Source organism: Babylonia areolata, chromosome 22 (assembly GCF_041734735.1).
Source record: "Babylonia areolata isolate BAREFJ2019XMU chromosome 22, ASM4173473v1, whole genome shotgun sequence".
NCBI lineage: Eukaryota > Metazoa > Mollusca > Gastropoda > Neogastropoda > Buccinidae > Babylonia > Babylonia areolata.
The window spans coordinates 15,661,295-15,682,032 of record NC_134897.1 but is presented as its reverse complement, the minus strand read 5'-3'; the positions used below and the strand labels follow the sequence as shown (position 1 = coordinate 15,682,032).

Genomic DNA, 20,738 nt, shown 5'->3' with positions numbered 1-20,738 from the left:
ATCAGGAACATACATATACATAAACAAAGTCACAAGCAGATCAGACTCAGAGTCAGAGCCATCACATTGCATCATCACAATGATAACGAGGAATAAAGACCAACAAAGCTGAGAAAATCAAATACCAAAAGAGGTCAGCCTGACAACAAACACAAGAGAATGACAGACAGTGAGAGAGCAGGGATACTAAAAATTACAAAAGAAAGAAAAGGGGGGGGGGGGGGGGGGGAAGGAAAAAGAAAAAAAGAAAGGGTGATGACAGCCACTGAAAAATAATATTCAATAATGAATAAAAGACAGCAAAGATTAATCATCTGATATATTCAATAAGCATTCAAACAACTATTTCTTGCATCTGTCTCTGAGTGACACACACACTTTCTCTCTCCCTCTCTCAGTCAAATAAGACTTTAAATCATAAAAAAGCTCTTATTTCTCTATTTAAAAAAAAATCTAAAGCAAACAATAGCAGCATTAAATGTAAGCATATATAATGCAAGTATTTTACTTATATATATATATTTTTTATCTATAAATTCAAAATATAGCAAAAATCAAGTTTTAGAGGCAGTGTGACACCACCAAAGTGAGAAAAGCTTACACACACAATAAAACACATGACAGTTACTACTGAAGAGGTTCACATTAACAGTTCTGCTCATCATATGAACATATACTTTTGGACAGTAATGCAGATGAAAGTGTTTAATTTTCTGAATGTATGTACCTGAAAAGGGATACATACAAGTTAAAATATGATACTGTAGAATGAAAACAATAACACACACACACACACATATACACACAGAGACTAGTTGAGGGCTGAGAGAAAGATAAGAGGGTTGTGAAGACAGTTTTTTTTTCTATATCATGGGAGTAACAGGGTGAGAGATAAAAGGAATGTTTTGAACAAAGCAACCCCCCCAACCCCTACCACCACCACCACACACACGCCCACTCACACATGTCACAATAGAAGGGCCAGTATGCTATACCTACCACATCACTGTGTGTAGCATCAACAGAGGACAGTGTGTGCGTGAGTGTATTCTACTAGTACATAATGGGAAGGACTGGGTGAGAGATACAGAGAATGTTTTGGACATAATCCTACCCTCCATTTTGACTCACTCACACACACACACACACACACACACACACAAAACAGAGGGGCCACTGCATTAAACCTGTCCCACTAAACACACCATCTACTGACAGTTCATCATCAGTGTTATAACATATGCCAAGATAACATATTGCGTTTGCCAACTGACTGATGTGTCAGCTTCAGCTATGAATTGATCGATATCCGACAGGCATCCCGACCTTAAAAACGGATGAAAGTGGCAAGTAACACCGATACCGAAAGCACAGGAATTTGTCTGTATAGAGCAGAACAGTGTTGTGAGTGAATGAAGAGGGTTTTCCATGTAAGGTGTCTTGTATTTTTGTTTTTTGTTTTTTAAAGAACACCTGACTTTAGAAAGAAGTACATCTTTATTCTGACTGTCAGCACACTTAGCTTGCCCTTCAATAATCAGCCTTTTTTATCATGAGGGAACACTGTTGGTTGCAGATACTGTTATCAGTGTATCGACCGAATAGAGTGGGTTCAACCTACATATCCTTGCATTGTGTTGCAAGCAATCATTCTTTTGTTGTTGTTGTTGTTGTTGCATTCTCTTTATGTAAAAGATTGTATATATATCTGCTGCACACAAGCAGTTTACAATTCATTTTCGTTGAATTCTTCACTGGAAAACATGTACACAGAAGTCAGATGACACACACACAGACTGCCCATCCCCACAAACAACTTACACTTGAGAACCTACAACGTAACCCTTAAAACAAAGAAATTATCAAAAAGGCAAGGGCATTGTTGCATACATAACTGTATTGTCTCTTGCCATCCGTTTTAATATCCACCCCATTCCAATAGGAAACTTCAATCTAAGTTCAGATAATTTTTATCCATGACTCTACACTTTTTTCTGAATGTTGTCACTTCAGTGATTATAACATTTTAAAAAGCTTAGTGGGGGTAAAATTCAATGCATGAGCATACCAGCTGCTGTCAGTCTATGACAACAGGTGGCCGTCCCAACACAGATCGAAGTTCAAAGTTGATGAAACAGCTGGACTTGTGTCAGCTGTGTGTCAGAACGTGTGTGTGTGTGTGTGTGTGTGTGTACGTGCGCGCCTCTGTATCTGTGCATGTTTGTGTGTGTTATGGGGTTGCATTCCTGCCTGGATGTGTGGATGCAAGAGAGAGAGAGGGGAGGTGGGAGATAATTTTATCCCTGCCTGAACAAGCATGCCTGCACTGAACTGTTCACATGACCTCACAACTAGCAAGTGACAGGATCGCTGATGCGTAACGCACAAAATATTTACCGCACTACCACTTCGTGTGCTGGATGAGAATGCTTCCAAGAAAGCTGATCCACTATTATTGTGGGTTAGCCTACTCAAGACGGTTGTGCAACATGCGGTATACATTTTCTTGCCCTGCAGCGAAACTGTCGGAACTGAGTGAACAGGAAGACAACTTTGCCAAACAGGAACACATCACAACTGTCTTTTTTATCCAAGCTGCATACATTTATGCATACACACACACACACACACTCTCTCTCTTTCTTACAGCAGTGCCTGTGAAAGTGAAAACTGTTAAAGACAAAAATTCCATTTAACAATTATTTCAGAGGCAGACAGTGAAGCTGAGTATGAAGTTTTGTCAACAATCCAAAAGGGATTTAAAAAAAAAAAGAAAAAAAAAGCGAAGGTGGAGACTGGCAGAGGGAATGGAAGAGGAAGGAAAAACAAAACAAAACAAACAAAAAAAACACACACAAGAAAACCCTCAATGAAGGGGTACAAGGAGAAAGGGAAAAGGGGTGAAAAGGGATGGGAGGGGTGTCACTGAGCAGATTTCAAAGAAAGCAGTTTATCATGAGTATAATTTTCTGAAGCTGAGACATGCTTTCTCTCTTTTTTCTTTTCTTTCTTTTTTTTATTTTTTTTTTATTACCCTTCTTTTCTTTTTCTTCTTCTTTTCGTTCTTTTTTTCTTTCCTTTTTTTTTTTTTTTTTTTTAAACCATGAGGAGGCCTTACGTCTGAGTCTGAAGCTTGGCTGTTTGCAATGCATCAAACAGAAGGGTTTCTGCACAATGTTGTTCACTGATTCTTCAACATGACTGCTTCACAAAGTAGGTCATCAGGTGTCAACCACTGAACAAAAACTGGGTTATCACTACGGTACTGGTCTGATATAATATTGGTATCAGTTTATTGTTTGACTGCCTGATTAAGTGGCGGTGATGGTTACATGGCTGAATGTTGTGATGACTGCAGAGGGTGGCGGTGATCAGGCATAATGGATACCTCCTTGACATCATGCTTTCAACACAAGAAGTACCCTACACTACTGCTTTGAAAAACACATAATTTATGCACGCTGGATTTGTAATCAACACTGAAGAAAGAGAAAAACACCACCAACAAAAACGGTTCACACCCACTGGTAAACCTGCACAGTTTTGTGCGATGCCTAATTTATGCATACCTGTGTAGTATAGCAATTTGTCTGACCATCAACATAAATCAACACGCTAGTCAGGCCCGGAGTGCATGCGTATGTATCTCTGTATGTATCAGAGTGTATTGCTGCACATGGGACCTCGGTTCATCATCTCGTCCAAATGACTAAACCCACAGTTTGATTTCCCAGCCAACCATGGGAGAAAGGGCGAGACCGTAATCTGAATCAAAGCACTGACTGACTCACTGGAATTGTACTGGCAGATAAGTGTCTTAACCATTCCGCCACCTTCCTCCTTAAAGAGGATACCATGGCCCAACCATAAACAGACACACACATGTACAGACCCAGGCATTCCTCCACATACACACATACTGGACATTCACACATGACACACACGATGTACAGACCCAGGCATTCCTCCACATACACACATACTGGACATTCACACATGACACACACGATGTACAGACCCAGGCATTCCTCCACATACACACATACTGGACATTCACACATGACACACACGATGTACAGACCCAGGCATTCCTCCACATACACACATACTGGACTTTCACACATGACACACACGATGTACAGACCCAGGCATTCCTCCACATACACACATACTGTACATTCACACATGACACACACGATGTACAGACCCAGGCATTCCTCCACATACACACATACTGGACATTCACACATGACACACACACAATGTACAGACCCAGGCATTCCTCCACATACACACATACTGTACATTCACACATGACACACACACACAATGTACAGACCCAGGCATTCCTCCACATACACACATACTGGACATTCACACATGACACACACACACAATGTACAGACCCAGGCATTCCTCCACATACACACATACTGGACATTCACACATGACACACACACACAATGTACAGACCCAGGCATTCCTCCACATACACACACTGAACATTCACACATGATACACACACAATGGACGCTGAACTGACGATCAACGGTTCCTCCCCCCCCCCCCCCCCCAGACAGCTGTTCATGACATAATGCTTTCCATGTTTCATTTTTCATCACCTATGCTGACAATGTGTTTACATGTGTGCGACAATGAGCAACAGCTTGTGGATCTCTGGGGCAGGTGTTTGTTCCCCAGGAGTCAGGGCAGCAAGTAAAGGACGCTGACAGAAACTCAGCAGAACATAACATGAAGGAAGAGAGTGAGAAACTGACAGACTGAATGAGAGGGGTGGAGAAAGGGTAGGTGGGAGGGAGAGGGGAGGGGGCAAGAGGCAGAAAAAGGGAAGGTGGGAGGGAGAGGGGGAGGGAGAGAGGGAGAAAGTGGAAGGTGAGGGAGGGGGGGGGGGAGGGAGAGATGGAGAAGGGGGAGGTGGGAGGGAGATGGAGGAAGGGAAGGTGAGAGGGAGAGAGAAAGGGAAGGGGGAGGGAGGGGGGGGAGGGAGAGATGGAGAAGGGGGTGGTGGGAGGGAGAGGGGGAGGGAGATGGAGGAAGGGAAGGTGAGAGGAAGGGAGGGAGAAAGGGAAGGTGGGAGGGAGAGGGGAGGGAGGGGGGGAGGGAGAGATGGAGAAGGGGAAGGTGGGAGGGAGAGGGGGGAGAGAGAAAGGTAAGGGGGAGGGAGATAGAGGAAGGTGGGAGGGAGAGAGGGGAGGGAAATGGAGGAAGGGAAAGGTAGAGGGGGGGGGGGAAGATGGAAGGGACAGGGGGGAGGGAGATGGAGGAAGGTGGGAGGGAGAGAGGGGAGAGAAATGGAGAAAGGGAAAGGGATAGTGGTGGGTGGGGGGGAGATGGAGGAAGGTGAGAGAGAGAGGGTTGAGGGGGGAGAAAGTGATGGACTGATGAAGTGGGAAAGAGAAAAGATTATAACATAACAAACACAAATAATTACTCTTTTCTTGAACTTAGTAATGTAGAATTACATTCATTTTTTTTTTTTTTTAAAAAGAGCAGAATGCAGAGAAACAAAACAATAAAACTGAACAAACAAAGCCTCAGGAAAAGCCACATCATCCAGACAACACTAGAATGAAACAAACTACAAGAAGCATCGTCTGGACACTAAAAATAGTCTCCCCACACACTTCCTTTTCAATGCCCACGCACTTGCACAAAACACACTCACATACACAGATGTATAATATATACATGAATATTCTGCCACACACACTAACTGCATCCTTCACTGTTACTATTTTTATTTAACTGATATTTCAACAGTACAAGTAATTCATACAAAGACCATGGGCGCTATTCTGCCGCGCACACTAACTGCATCCTTCACTGTTACTATTTTTATTTAACTGATATTTCAACAGTACAAGTAATTCATACAAAGACCATGGGCGCGCGCGCACACACATACACAGCTGTCCTATTTCTGCTTCTTTTTTTTTCCTGCTCTGTTGAATGCACTTTTAGTTACTTATTTTATCACATTCATTTTATCACCCGTATTCCTTGTCACACTAGTCAGTCTGTTTGGGTGAATGTTTCAGCCATCTCCCCATGTAACAGACACAAGATCAAATAAAGATTTAACAAAGGAGCAAGCTGTTATCGATAACTGGACTGACCACCAGAAAAAAACAACAACAACAAAAAGATATGAAAAATAACAATGCACACCCCACTGATGAACAATCAAGAGAAAACAGACAGAGGAGAAAATTATACAGCACATACAGATCAGCACAGCCAATGCAGTTCTGCCAACATACAACTGCTCAATGTTGGCAAAGAATCATTGAGAGAGAGTGAACCATGACTGATAATTCACATACACATCATGAACAATAACATCACCACATACACATACACGTCATGTACAATAACTTTACCACATACACATGTCATGTACAATAATAAAAGATGGATACTGCAAAACAGGAAAACCAAGCAAGTAAGTCCAACAAGATAAAAAAAAAAAAAAAAAAAAGCCAACGAAAGATAGACAGCATCCACACACACACATACAAGCAATTCTTCACTGGTGCAAGAGAGTAAAATGATTTTGTGAACATATATATGGTGATTATCGCACAGAGGTGCCACATTTGTGCTACCACTTTAAAGAAGATGTGAAAAAAGGACTGGAAAAAGGACCAAACCAACACAATCAGAACAAAGAATTTCAAGGCTTAAACTATAAGTGCTAAAACAGAATTCTGTTAAGAAAATACCCTTCACACAGTTCTAAGTAATAGATTCTTTTCTCAGTCACACTCTAGTATATACATGTACATACACACAAAATTTACATATATTACACAATCTACACTAAGAAACACACACAGTGGCACATACAGAAATACACTGTACACCCCCACAGTAAAATCAACAATACACAGCCGAGAGAAATAACAAATCAAACAAAACAAAAATACCATACCTTTCTCCTTTTTCCTGCGTTTGCAATCGTAGTCTAATCGCCTCCCTGAAAGTTTCTTTCTGTAGTGCTACAAATTGAACAAAATACCAAAATTAGTCAATTCTTTCACTTGAAAAACATCAACAATCAAAAATAACTAAATATATGAATAAGTGCATGAATGCATGCATCAACAATTAATAAATAATATACATGCATGCGTGAACACAAATATACAAACACACACACACACACCACACATTCTCTCTGATCACGTACAAAGTTCAAAGTTGTTCCCAACATCAAGCTACAAACACATCCTTATCTGCTAATCTGTCCTAACATACAGACAATGAAATCCGTCTTTGTCGCATTCTCTTCAAAGCTGAAAGCTTTCAATGTTCTATTTTAGTTGTGCACAGAATGCTCCTCAAATGTAATGGCCTATAGGCCGCCTCATCCGTGCCACTTCCCATCACCAGATGCTGTTTACCTGCCATTATCTTGGTTGTTCCTTGCCCGGACAGAGAGAGCTGAAAGCAGTCTGTCTAATAGCTTCTATATATTTCATTCTTTGACCTTTTTTTTCTTTAATCTGGAAGAGCAAGAGTGTTATTGATTTGTCTGTTTTATGTTGTTGTTTTTTTTGCACATTACAATTTTGTTTTTAGTAATGAGACAACAACAACAACAAAAAACTCCAACAAACAACAACAACCTAAAAAATAAAAAAAAAACCCTGAAAAAGAAAATCTAGCAAAATAAAAAAAGACAAAAAAATCTAGCAAAGATTACACCTTACACATTCTAACAGAATTAAATAAAAGCTCCAATATCGACGGAATGATGTTCAATATCAAGTAATTATTTCTTACCATTTATCTTGACTTTGTTTTAGTACTGGTCGATATAAAATAAACTGAAGCATCCAAGAGGTCAATATCCTGATATGGCAACAACAACCAGAATGAGAAATAAACTCCATCATCAATTCCTCCTGTGAAATACAAAATAATATAAGAACAAAGATACGTTCAGATAAGATGATGCTATTTCACATTTCAACACTTCACCCTAAGTCACGTGAAGATTCACAGCATGTCCCAAGTTTTCTTTGTCAAAAGTCTTAACGCTGCATTTTATGTTGAAACAACTGTCAAATTGCCTAAATGTCCCCTCATCACTGATTTCGCTGTGCATTTCTTGTTCAGAAAACAACACCACACAGACTTGTCACTGATCCTGTTGTCATAAGTCTGCTGGGTTCCATGTTCATACACAAGTTATTCAAAAACATCTTAAGAAAGAGTAAGTGCCTCCTTCTTTTCATTTATGCTTCAAACACTTGCTACACATGTAAACAACAAATTGAAACAACACCTGACTACCTCATAACATGACTTACATTGACTTCTTTCAAGTCTTTATTCTGCATTTGGCTGAGGGGTTCGACAAAGTTCTGCTTGACATTATCCTCCAGGTTGTACTTGATGTCTGCTAGGTGTTTAAAGGTCTCCCCCGTCTCCACCAGACTCTGGCCTGAAGCAAGGCACAAACATAGATACCTCAGTGGATCACACTCACATCTTAAGTCTTTGGGGGGAATGGGGGTGGGGTGGGGACATAACATAACAGTATCAATATCAGAACAGAACTGATCACGAATCATTCAATGTTTTAAACAGTTCTGCTCAGTTAGCAGATCAAGATTTTATTTTTTTTTCTGTCCCATATTTTGTTCCCTGTCAATTTCACTCTTCTGCCTCCCATGTAGATTAACACATGAATCACCACACATGCAATCCACAAAATCTATCTATATCTACCACTGTGATCACTTGGTCACTCAACAGAGAAGACACTGAAGTGCTGCTGAGTCTCTTCTTGTATGGAATTCAATAGTTCCAGTTTTGATTCAACATACTCAACTATGGGCTAAAACTGACTGGGCTGAAACAAATGATATGCCTCTAATGGGACTTGAACCTAAAATGTCCAAGACATCAGTCTATGAGTAGGATATTAACCTTGTTGCCATGGTAGCAGCTCTGATCAAGAACTAACGTTATAAATATAATCAAATACAAACAACAACAAAGGTTATGTAATATCAGACAGCAAGTACAAATTAATTCTGTCCAATAAATGAAAATAAATTATCGAAAATAATATCCACAAATAACTGCATGCTTATATACACATTTATGCCTCTGTGTGTGTGTGTGTGTGTGTGTGTGTGTGTGTGTGTGTGTGTGTGTGTTGTATGCGTGCACATGTTTACATATGTACACATGCAAACACACCTATTAAAAGTATTTAGATGGACTTGCTTCATAAAAGTCTGCCAACTTTTTCTTTCCCTTTCATCAGAGTTAACAGAAAGCAGAACACATTCAGGAAAACAAAATTACAAAAATTAAAACATAACAAGGAAAATAAAACTTTTCCTGATAACCAGTATTCAGTCAGTCAGTTGTCTTCAAATAGTTCAATGTGACTTGTCTTGTGACAACGGCTTCTGAGGACACCAGTAATATCTGAATTACTTAAAAACTATTTAGATTATTACTAAAAAGGAACTGACTTCAAAATAAACATCAATAAGATTTCAACCAGTAAACACAAACATGTTGAGTGGAGATGAGACACGAAAGGTTCTATGGAACTTCCAGACGCTTAAAAGGGGATCAGAAGGGTTGATTTCAATCAGTAAACACAAACATGTTGAGTGGAGATGGACACTATGGGTTCTACTTCTAGACGTTTAAAAGTGGACTGGAACGGTTGATTTCAATCAGTAAACACAAACATTTTGAGTGGAGATGGACACTGTGGGTTCTACTTCTAGACGTTTAAAAGTGGACCGGAATGGTTGATTTCAATAAATAAACACAAACATGTTGAGTGGAGATGGACACAATGGGTTCAACTTCTAGACACTTAAAAGTGGACTGGAACGGTTGATTTCAATCAGTAAACACAAACATGTTGAGTGGAGATGAGACACTAAAGCAAAGGTTCTAGACGCTTAAAAGTAGATCAGAAGGGTGTGAACAGACAAGCACTCACCCACTCACAAGAGTACAAGAACACACACACACAAACACACGTGCGTACGCGCGCATGCATGCATGCATGCACACAGAAGAAACGCATGCTCACAACTTACCAAATGTGCTGTCATCGCCAAGGTCTCGGCCATGTTTGATCATGTGTTCTCCCAGCGTTCCCTCCGGCTGTGGATACATACCCACTTTGGACTGACCCCTCATCTTGGAGAGGGTGTTCATCGTCAACATCTTAGCCCGTGATGCTGTGTGTATGGAGACAAAAAGAAACCTTCATAGATGCTGTATGTATAAAGATAATAAAAATCATTGATGCTGCATGCATGCGTGTGTGCATATGTGTGTGTGTGTGTGTGCGTGTGTGTGTGTGTGTGTGTGTGTGTGTGTGTGTGCATGCATGTGTGTGAGGTACTACTTTTGTAAATGTAACAAGGTAACACTGAACAAACCCTCAATACACATTTAAGTATACAACATCAGTAACTATGTTACTGGAGAACACACATCAATCTTTATTTCAGACAACATCAGCATAGGTTAACGGATTTAAAACATAGATCTAAAAATAGCAGAGCTCAAAAACAACAATCAGAAACTGGATGCACTCAGGACTTGCAGAAGAACAGCAAAGCAGTTATTCTCAATGACAATATAAGAGAAGCAGAGAAATAAAAAATCTCTCTCATTCTCATAGCTCTATGCACTCAGTCTAAGATGATGTAATGTTATCAGCATCTGCATCAGAAAAGGACAGTAATAAAATCACTTTACTGTGATACTGAAAGCACTTCAGAGTAATGTGTTATATATATATATAGATAGATAGATAGATAGATAGATATATATAGATATAGATATATAATTATTATATATACACACAAACACACACACACAATAACATCACTTACCTGGATTTGGCTGCAGGAACTCATGTGTTTTGTTGATCATGTCTTCCACCAGCCTCCCCATCACGTCAATCTTCTGCAGACCCAAAACACAAATGACAAAGTTAAAACTAAAACTGCGAAAGCAAGCAAAACCTGGAGCAACAAATACATGATGATAATCTTTCTCCTGAAGGAGAATGGCTTCACCTTGGGGGGGAGAACTTTAGCTAAGACAGCATGAGTTAGGCAGTGGTGGAGATCGCTGGTGGCATACTTGTGTGTCACAGGGCACAAAGAGAGTCAATCAATAAAACTAACTGCATCTCTGGACTGTAATTCTAAACACATTTTGTAAAAATGCATGTATGTGCACCAATTTTGGAGCCCGTAAATATTTCACTCTTTTTCTGGGAACTATCTACAGCATTTTGGAGTTCTTTCCCAAGACTGCAAGAGGAGCAAATGTATAGATCTACTATCTAGGCCTGGTTCGCATCAGTTTGAGTTTGAGATGGTACAGTATATGACACCAAACATAAAACTGGTCTATCTTTCCTAAATAAGAATATAACACAGCATAAATGTACTTACACTCACACAACACAGATCAAACAAGTAATATCACTAAAAGTGAAAAGATGATGAATAAAGAATGAAGAACAAGTATACACAGGCACACAAACACACCAGTCATATAAGTATATTAGTTATTACAGAGAATCATGCTGCCAACCAGAAAATGTATATTGTCATTTTGTTTAATTTCTGTGGTGCTTGGCAACATCTTTTTCCCTCCTTGAAACTTATTCTGACTGTCCCTCAGAAGTTTTTGAACACACTGATTTTGTCCAGCTTGGGAACTGTACCTCTTTATCTGGAATCTATTTTTAAAAGTATCATGTAATTCTTCGGTGGGGCGGAGACCAGCACTTAAATTTTCTTCAAAATGTTAAGCATGCAAATTTCAGCACTCCAGCATGGAAAGAAGTAGAATAAAACAGACTGGGACATTTACAGAAATGAGAGAGAGATAGAGAAAGAGAGAGAGAGAAACGAAACAAATTTCTATTTCACGAGGGTAGTGGAGAAAGCAAAGCTGCTGTTTTTAAAACCAGCCCTCAGGGGCACAAGAGAGAGAGAGAGAGAGAGAGAGAGAGAGAGAGAGAGAGAGAGAGAGAGAGAGAGAGAGAGAGAGAGACAGACAGACAGAGAGAGAGACAGACAGACAGAGAGAGAGAGACAGAGAGAGAGAGAGACAGACAGACAGACAGACAGGATTCAATAATTATATCAGGCACCAACAAACATGTATCTTTGATACCAGGCACCAACAAACACAGATCTTTGAAACAGTCAGAGGTATTCATGACTCAGGGTCAGGCAGCTTCACCTTCCTGGCCAGAAACTTCATAAGGTTCAAAGAGTCGCATGAATGAGGACAGAAGTCCAAGTGATGATTTACTGTGTGACAAGCCAGTCCCTGTCCAAAGGCCTGCTGTCTGACCCATCTGCCCTTCATGATTAATAATAATATCAACACTACCTTACTTCTGAGCATCAACCCTGTACTTCAAAGTTCCTTACAGTTATAGAGGTATGTAACTGCTTGTACTAACCCTGGTGACCTTGTGTGGTTGGATGGGCTATAAGCTTGTGCTAACCCTGGTGACCCTGCTTGATTGGATGGGCTATAAACAACAATGATTAATAACTGATGCATTTTCTCAGAGTTCTCCATGCCTGTGTTGTCAATGTGACAGCAAACCACCTGTGTTGATATACCTATAAATGTAAATGGACACTTTTCAGTATCTCTAGCCATGGATTTAAATGTTTTGGTTTCACAGGTATTCAAAACATGCAGATTAAATTAATCCTTGTACATGAATGTAAAATCTGAGAAAGAGTGGGTACAAATAGATTGATAGATAAATTGAGATGGGGAGGGGGGAGGTGTGGGGGGGGAGAGAGAGAGAGAGAGAGAGAGAGAGAGAGAGAGAGAGAGTACTCTGTGTGTGTGTGTGTGTGTGTGTGTGTGTGTGTGTGTGTGTGCATATGCATCTCTGATCATAATGATGCAATCAGGGCAACTCTTCTTTCACAGATTTTTCACTGTCAGCAGCAACAGCAGCATTTCAACTAATTTAAGTCCCATCAGATTCAAGCTCAATTTTCAAACTTCTCTCTCCCATGCTCTGTTCAAACACCACAAAGTGGGGGACCTGTGCCACTGACAGGCATCAATGATCAAACCAAGAACATGCTGGCCCAGTCAGCACTATTTGTCAGCCCACTGACTATTCTCCAATTCCTAATCCCCCCCCCCTTAACCCCCACCCTCCTCCGCCACACACACCCAAGGCCCTGCCTTCCACTGGTGGAAAAAAAGAAAAAAAAAAGAAGAAGAAGAAACCCAGAACTGCCAGGTCCAAAATCTGCCAGTCGAGCACTTTTTCTACCCCTCCACCCCCAACCTCATCCCATCCAACACCCCCCACCTCTTCCTGACACCTCCCGCCTAGCCTAGCCCCCAACACCCCCTCCTCCCCAGGCACAGCATCACAGTCCTGTATTGATCAAGCAAGGAACTGAGCTCTGCTTCCCAAAGCTTTACCCCTGGGACACGACCAGGATTCCTAAGCTGCACTTTGTGGGCCCTCTACATACATGTTTATATAGCACGCCCTCACAGGCCTTAGTGTCCATTACCCTGCCCTTGATTTCCGAAAAGAAACATCATAAAAAAATAATTTGTGTACTTGTATTAACATGAAATGACAGAAAACATAAATTCTTCACCAAACTGTTACTGTTAGGCTTAAAACGTAATTCTGGGGAAAAAAAACCCCCACTCTTCAGGAAAAATGATGATAAGTGGTACATGTGTGGAATGTTTTCTTAGTCACGACAGAAACAGAAAGAATAAATGGAGAAGAAGAAAAAAACCTGTGTTAAGTGATTTTGTTTGTTTAGTACAACCAATCTTTAGTTACAACAACAAGCTGAATCATTCAATATTTTTATAAAAAAGCTTATAAATGGTTTAACTTAGAAGCCTCTGAAAGAAACTGGAAAGACACTGAACGAGTGATTACACTGGTTACAGTTTCAGATGCCAATAAAAAACAAACAAACAAACAAACAAAAAAACAACAACAACAAACAAACAAAAAAATTAAGAGGACAACTATGTGATACTGTATAAAACAAAATGCTGTAAATTATTGTTAAGTATAAAACTTAAAAGTGTATTGTACAAATATTGGAAATAATCAAGGTAACATAAATTCATTTAAAAAAAAAATCCAAATATACAATTAAATTTTTTGCTGATAAATATTTGTATCTTAAGTTAACGTTCAGTTGTGCTTAAAAATAGAACTTCATCAGTTCATGTTTTACAATTAAAAACACTGTATTAATATTGTTACTCTCACCATCTGCACACAACTGCCTAACATTATTCTTAATCATCTAATGTATCATCATTCATATACTAGTGAACTGGAGTGGTCTCCTGAGTTCTGTATATTATAATTGATTGTCGGACTCCTCCTCTAGGACAGGGGATAAACAGCTGGATATTTTCAACTTTCCCTCCCAGTTCCATACGCACACGTCATAAGCATATTTAAACACTTAATTAACTCACCACATGAAACACTGTCATTTGATTTATGAGCTTAATGAAAAATTTTAGACACATAATACCTCATGAAGGTAACTGAGAGATACTGGTATGGTTGTTGGTCATGATATGTATGCTTAGATCAGACAAAAATTAACAATGTGAAGCACACACATGCACTCACTGTCAGACACACACTCACATACAGACACACACAGAGAGAAATCAAACAGAAACAGAAAGAAAAAGACAGAGTACAAGAGACAAAGAGAACTATCTAGAAACAGAGAGGTAAGACAAAGAGAGAGGTACAGACAAAGAGAGAAATAGAGAGGTACAAAGAGAGACGGACAGCTAGAGACAGAGACAGAGAGATCAAGAGAGATCAAGAGAGAGAGGGTGGACAGATGGCAAGAGTAAAATAGGGCCAGGGAGGGCTGGAGAGAATTCTGTTGTTTCAGTGAATCAAAAGAATCAATCATTTTACCTTTTCCATTTCAATGAATTCATCATCGAGTTCTGTGCCCTTTGCTCCTCCGATCTTTTCACTCATATACTGAAACAAAACAAAAAAAATCATACATGTATGTACACAACATAAATAATAGAACTGATTTCAATTAAAAAAAAAAAAAAAGACTTCATATATTTTCAACAGAAGGGGTAGTAAACACTGACAGCGTGGGAGAGAGAAAGAGAGGGCCAGTGAGAGAGAAAATGTGTACTATTAGTTTCTGTATTAGAAAGCGAGACAAGAGTGTGAGAGCCAGAGACAGAGAGAGAAAGAGCGACAGAGAGAGGATCTGACTGAAATAAAAAGACAATGAACAAGCATAAAATCTATCAAATGCTCATAAATCACTGGGCTTCTGATGTGTTAAAAATCTTGCAGGCCTCAAAGACTCTTTTAGTTTTACTTCAATTCTGGAAGGTTGGCAAACTACCTTGTGAGAGTCACTCTAATATTCATTGTATATATTGAATCAAATATATGTGTTCCAACACACATTGTATCACAGACTTCAGCTCTGATACACTTTTTTTTCACTCTTTCTAGATGTATTCATTCTACTCATTTCTAGAACTTTTTTGCATGCAGATGTCCCAAGGACCCACTAAATGAACATGTACACTGATATAAGTGTTCTTTCAATTTTCCATATTTGAGTTGTTTGCCATTTGAGTTATCAGGAATCCTGAAACATACTTTTTTCTCTTTGGAAATATATGTGTGCATATGCACACTTGCGTATGTGTGTGCATGCGTGCATGCATGTATACGCATATGTTCTCTGCATATACTGAAAACAACATGTTGGAAAGCAATTTACAATCCATATCAATTTCGAAATGAAATCTGAGTATCATAATCATTATAATATGAACCTGGCATTCAACCCTAATTCCATTCCTATAAAAACAAAAGTATAAGATAATCTTTGCAATGAAAAACCTGTTGCCAAAACATGGCTATGAAAATTAACCGTAAACTATAAGTAACTATTTCATAAAGTTTTCACAACTGTGACACTACAATTATCATTTTTATTATTATGTGTTCAGATGAATTTTATACAGTCAAAGAAGCCACAAATGGCAGCTGAACTCACTTCAATGCAAGATCAATAAGTATTAACTCTAAAAAAGCAAAAACCCTCTATTACATTAGATAATCTTGACATGTATGGTCCAGACAAAGGTTTCTACTGGATAAATATGACATTTTAGTTATAAATATTCATTAATAATATTAATAAACTATCTTCAAAAATAAATGATCTTTTTTCCAGACAAAAAAAAGAAAAAAAAGAAGAAGAAGAAGAAAAAAGAAAGAAATCCCCAGCTATCTTTTTCAGGAACCTTATTTAAGTGCTTTATTGTGTAATGAATCTTAAATGATCACATGATCATGGAAGGATCAAAGACCATTCTGAAGTTGAGCACCAAAATGGGCTCCTTGACAGCACTTGAGACAATCACAATGGGCACAACAATCCTATGGTAACAGAACAGCTTGTTTCCTATGGGTGTGGCTGTGCATTTAGAGTGGTCAACTAAAGTGCCACGAGAATTAAAAAAACAAACAAACAAAAAACCCCGCCCCCCACCCCCCAAAAAAACTGCCGAGAACATGGCAGAGGCACAGCAAAAAACAAACAAAAAAACAAAAAAAAACCCCAAAAAAAAAAACCAAAAAAACAAAACAATAAAATATTATGATACTGAAAGTGATACAAACTATGAACACATGATTGTAAAGTCTGAACATTCATCATCCTGTCAAAAAAATTCAAGAAAGACAATTTCACCAAACTTGAGTTTCTTGCATCCCTATTCACGCCCCCTGCCCCTCTTCATACCATCCCCCACCACCCGGCCCCCCACACCCCTTGCTGATCTGTGTTTTCTAGTTACATAGATACTACTGTTGCCTGTGTTAAAAATACATTTTCAACCAGCCCTCAAATCAACAAACAAAACATTAGTTGAAGCTTGTTGTTAAGTGAAAAAAAAAGGGGAGAAAATCTTCCTGAATGCTTTTTCTCTTCAACAACCACCCCACTGTCATCCACAAGGAAACAACAGTGTTAGACTGCCCTCTCTCCCCCCACCTCCTGGTCTGTCTTTCTCCTTCACTGAGTCAGTGCCCCAGTGAGAATACTACTCAATCAGTCAATGTGATTGATGCCTGCCATGTTCTGGAGACTGGAGAGCCAGCTTTAGATTAACCCCTTGACTGCTGCTGGATGCTGGTCAATGACAGGCTGTCACCTTACTGAATACTGTCCCCTCCGTGAGGCAAGGCCAAGATCACAGGACAGGAATCACAGTTACCTTTCTTCCTTAGTTTACACACACACACACACGATATATATGTATTTTTTTCATTTGGACTTCTTCCTTCAGAATACAGAATATTCCATTGTCTCAGTAAAATCATATACACCACTGATTGATTAAAAGTGCACAAAAAGTAGTAGCTGCACTTCAAAATCATACCACACTGCTCTGATTTCACCAAGGTTCAGCAGTCAGGGGGTTAAGTGGGATTTTTTCCCTGCCAGTGAAGACCAATGGAGCAAGAAATGGGCAAGCCAGATGAACTGCCCCCATGGTGAAACAACCATCATTAGTGCCCACACTGTCTCTCCATTCAAATCTATGAATATATTCTCAATATTTTAGGAAAGATAAGTTTTCCTCCTTTAATTATACTTAACAGAAGTCTGTTTCCTTTCACAAGTTTAATATAGTTAGCCTTTTCTGTATAATCTTCTGGTTCGGAAAGTCAATGGTGGATTTAATACCGTACATCATTCACAACATTTCTTCAAATGACTTACTAAGGTTCCATTTCCTCTCCTACTTTTCAAAAGATTAAGAATTGCCATGATGCTAGGAAGGAAGGAGGAGAAGGGGCTAGAACAAATTTTAGAATAGTGACGAGCCCAGAACAGAGAACAGGTCACTACCAGGCCTCAAGCGTCTATAAAGATCAAGATCAAGATAAAAAATGAGGATACACTAGTCTCTTCCTCCCCATCATAACTGAAATCCACCAAAAAGTTCTACACTCTGAAAACAAGACTTTCTGGTTCCACAATCATGCATTATGAATGCCCACAACTTCAGTCAAAATATTAAGTATCAAAATATTGGGTCTAAGGTTTAACTTTGTGCAATAGCCAACCTAACATACTGCACACTGTGCAAAACATTTCTGTCAAAAAGTGTCACTGACTCCTCATTCACTCATTGTCAGCAAGCTTGTCTAAATAAAAAGTAAATGATTTATCAAACTGTACTTCAATACTTGTTTCAATAGATTCAGCCCCCTCTCCTCCTCCCCCCCCCACCCCCACACACGCACACACACACACACTGAATGTTGTACCTGAGTAGTCTGAGTGACTTTAGTTTTGATTCATAATTCATTTTATATTCAAAATTAAAACAAACTGACATGTTAATTTTTTGCACACAGACATGTGTGTGTGTGTGTGTGTGTGTGTGTGTGTGAGTGCACAACTGATGTGTTTCCTCCTTGACAGATTTAACTTAGTCAACCAATTCTGTTCTGTGTATGTGCATACATACATGTTAGTGTGTGAGTGAGTGAGTGAGTGAGTGAGTGAGTGTGTGTGTGTGTGTGTGTGTGTGTGTGTGTGTTCGTTCTTTAGTTTAACGTCTTTTCACTGTAAGTGATATTAGACGAGGGAAGGAAAAAAATCGAGTGGGAGGAGGGGTGGGAATTACTGTGTACGCATACGAGTAAGTGAAAGTGTGTGTGTGTGTGTGTGTGTGTGTGTGTGTGTGTGTGTGTGTGAAAATTATTGATTTAAGTTATTTATTATGAGTAAGTGAAAGTAAGTGTGTGTGTGTGTGTGTGTGTGTGTGTGTGTGTGTGTGTGTGTGTGAGCATGTGGTAGTGTGTATACATGCACATGCATACACATACGATCTGTTTTCCATTGACAGATTTGGCAGATTAAGTGAACCAAATCATTCTCTCTCTCTCTCTCTGTATGGAGGGGTTAATATGTTCTGTTGTTCATATGATGTGATGTGCTACACTGCAATAATTATGAGTCAAGATCTGTCATCTTACGCTCTGTGTGTGTTCAATGTTCAAGCGAGAGAGAGAGAGAGAGAGAGAGAGAGAGAGAGAGAGAGAGAGAGAGAGAGTGTGTATGTCTGTGTATGCCTGTGTGCGTGTATCTCTCTCTCTCTCTCTCTCTCTCTCTCTCTCTGTGTGTGTGTGTGTGTGTGTGTGTGTGTGTGTGTGTGTGTGTGTGTGTGTGTGTGTGTGTGTGTACACAGTATTTTGAATTAAACTGTTATGTGGTGTGTGTCAATTAAAAAAAGAACAGGACCTGCATTATGCAGTTCACACCTTTATATCTAGTAATCTACTGTGAAACCTTTATTGTAAATGTACACTATCTCAGTCAGTGTCTCACTATCTGTTACCTGACCTTACAACTAATAATACAAGTGAACTGAGTACCAATTAATTAAATCATTTCTAACATGTACATATCTATCACTATCATTATCACTAGTATCAGTCTATTTCTCAATTAGTACTGGAACAACAGTTTATATAGGTGAAAAATATCAAAATAAAATAAAACACTGTGTACTGTTATCCATATACTATGACACAGAAAAAGGGCCATGACGCCCTTTTTCCATAACTTTGTTAACTGTGATTCCCATCCACGATTCTTCCTTGCTGTCAAAAGTGTGTGAAGTAAACAAATGCATTGTGATTCGTCTTTTCATGATCATTTTTTCACAGGGAATGAGAGCTCAGTTTCCAAGAAAAGTGTTTGAATTCATACTATTTTTTAAAATATTATCTTTAATAGCATCATACATGCCTTGCATTATAATTTATATGGGGTTCGGATTGTGATAGACCTGTCCCTTTCTTTGTCTGGTACATTTTCTTCCTCCATTTCACAAGATCTGTACCAAGCAAAATATTCCACAGTGTTCTGGTTATCCTGATTAAGGCAAATCCTGGGTGAATAGTTGCCTTTCAAATCAATTTTATATTTATGTCCAGATGTAATTTTAGTAAACTGGATTTCAGCAAGCTATTTTCATTGGCTGTATTAAGTTGTGTTTTTTTAAAATTACTTACAATCATTTTTTTTTTTACAATAACGTGATGGTTCCGTGATTTTTTTTCTTTTCTTTTTTTCAAATTGATAATGATACCAATGGGTTGCTAATGAACAAGCCCGTCAACTGATTGAACGAGAAGTCTTCCTGAGATACTGCTGTCATAGTATCAATGTTGAATAGACATTTTGTAATGATATCCTGTTACGCAGAGAACAGGGAAAACTTACGAAATACTTCGTGTTTACTTTGAGTGCGTGACGTGACGTGGGAGTATGACTGTGCAAAGCCGCGGGCTGCGTATTATGTTACGAATCTGTCGCAAGTCAAGTGGCCAAGTGACTATTATATTTTCTTATCAATCACACAACATAATCAATAATATAAAATCTGATAACATACCTGATTCGCCTTATTAAATTGTTTTTTCAACCCAGCAAGCGACATTATGTCGGCTGTACCTCCACAACACAATTAAATTACACAGAAACACACACACACACACGAAACCGTCTCGTCTGTTCACTCCCACTTCTTCGGTGGTGGACATTCATGTGACGTCAGAACACTCCGGACAGAATAAAATTTACATT

General features: G+C 39.1%; 1 protein-coding gene across 7 annotated transcripts in view; it reads right to left on the bottom strand.

The window, feature by feature from the left end:
- Positions 1-20,685, bottom strand: part of LOC143297169 (endophilin-A3-like) — a 55,823-nt gene extending 35,138 nt beyond the window's left edge. For 6 of the 7 annotated variants that reach the window (XM_076609359.1, XM_076609357.1, XM_076609361.1 and 3 more), the window contains exons 1-6: positions 20,548-20,685; positions 15,002-15,070; positions 10,908-10,980; positions 10,101-10,244; positions 8,337-8,470; positions 6,953-7,019 (exon numbers count right to left, since the gene is read on the bottom strand). In XM_076609359.1, coding sequence (XP_076465474.1) covers positions 6,953-7,019; positions 8,337-8,470; positions 10,101-10,244; positions 10,908-10,980; positions 15,002-15,070; positions 20,548-20,592 — 532 coding nt within the window. In that variant the 5' untranslated portion in view covers positions 20,593-20,685. Of the gene's footprint in view, positions 1-6,951; positions 7,020-8,336; positions 8,471-10,100; positions 10,245-10,907; positions 10,981-15,001; positions 15,071-20,547 lie in introns of all 7 variants that reach the window. The other variant, XM_076609358.1, reaches the window with a different exon arrangement.
- Between the last annotated feature and the right edge of the window lie 53 nt (positions 20,686-20,738).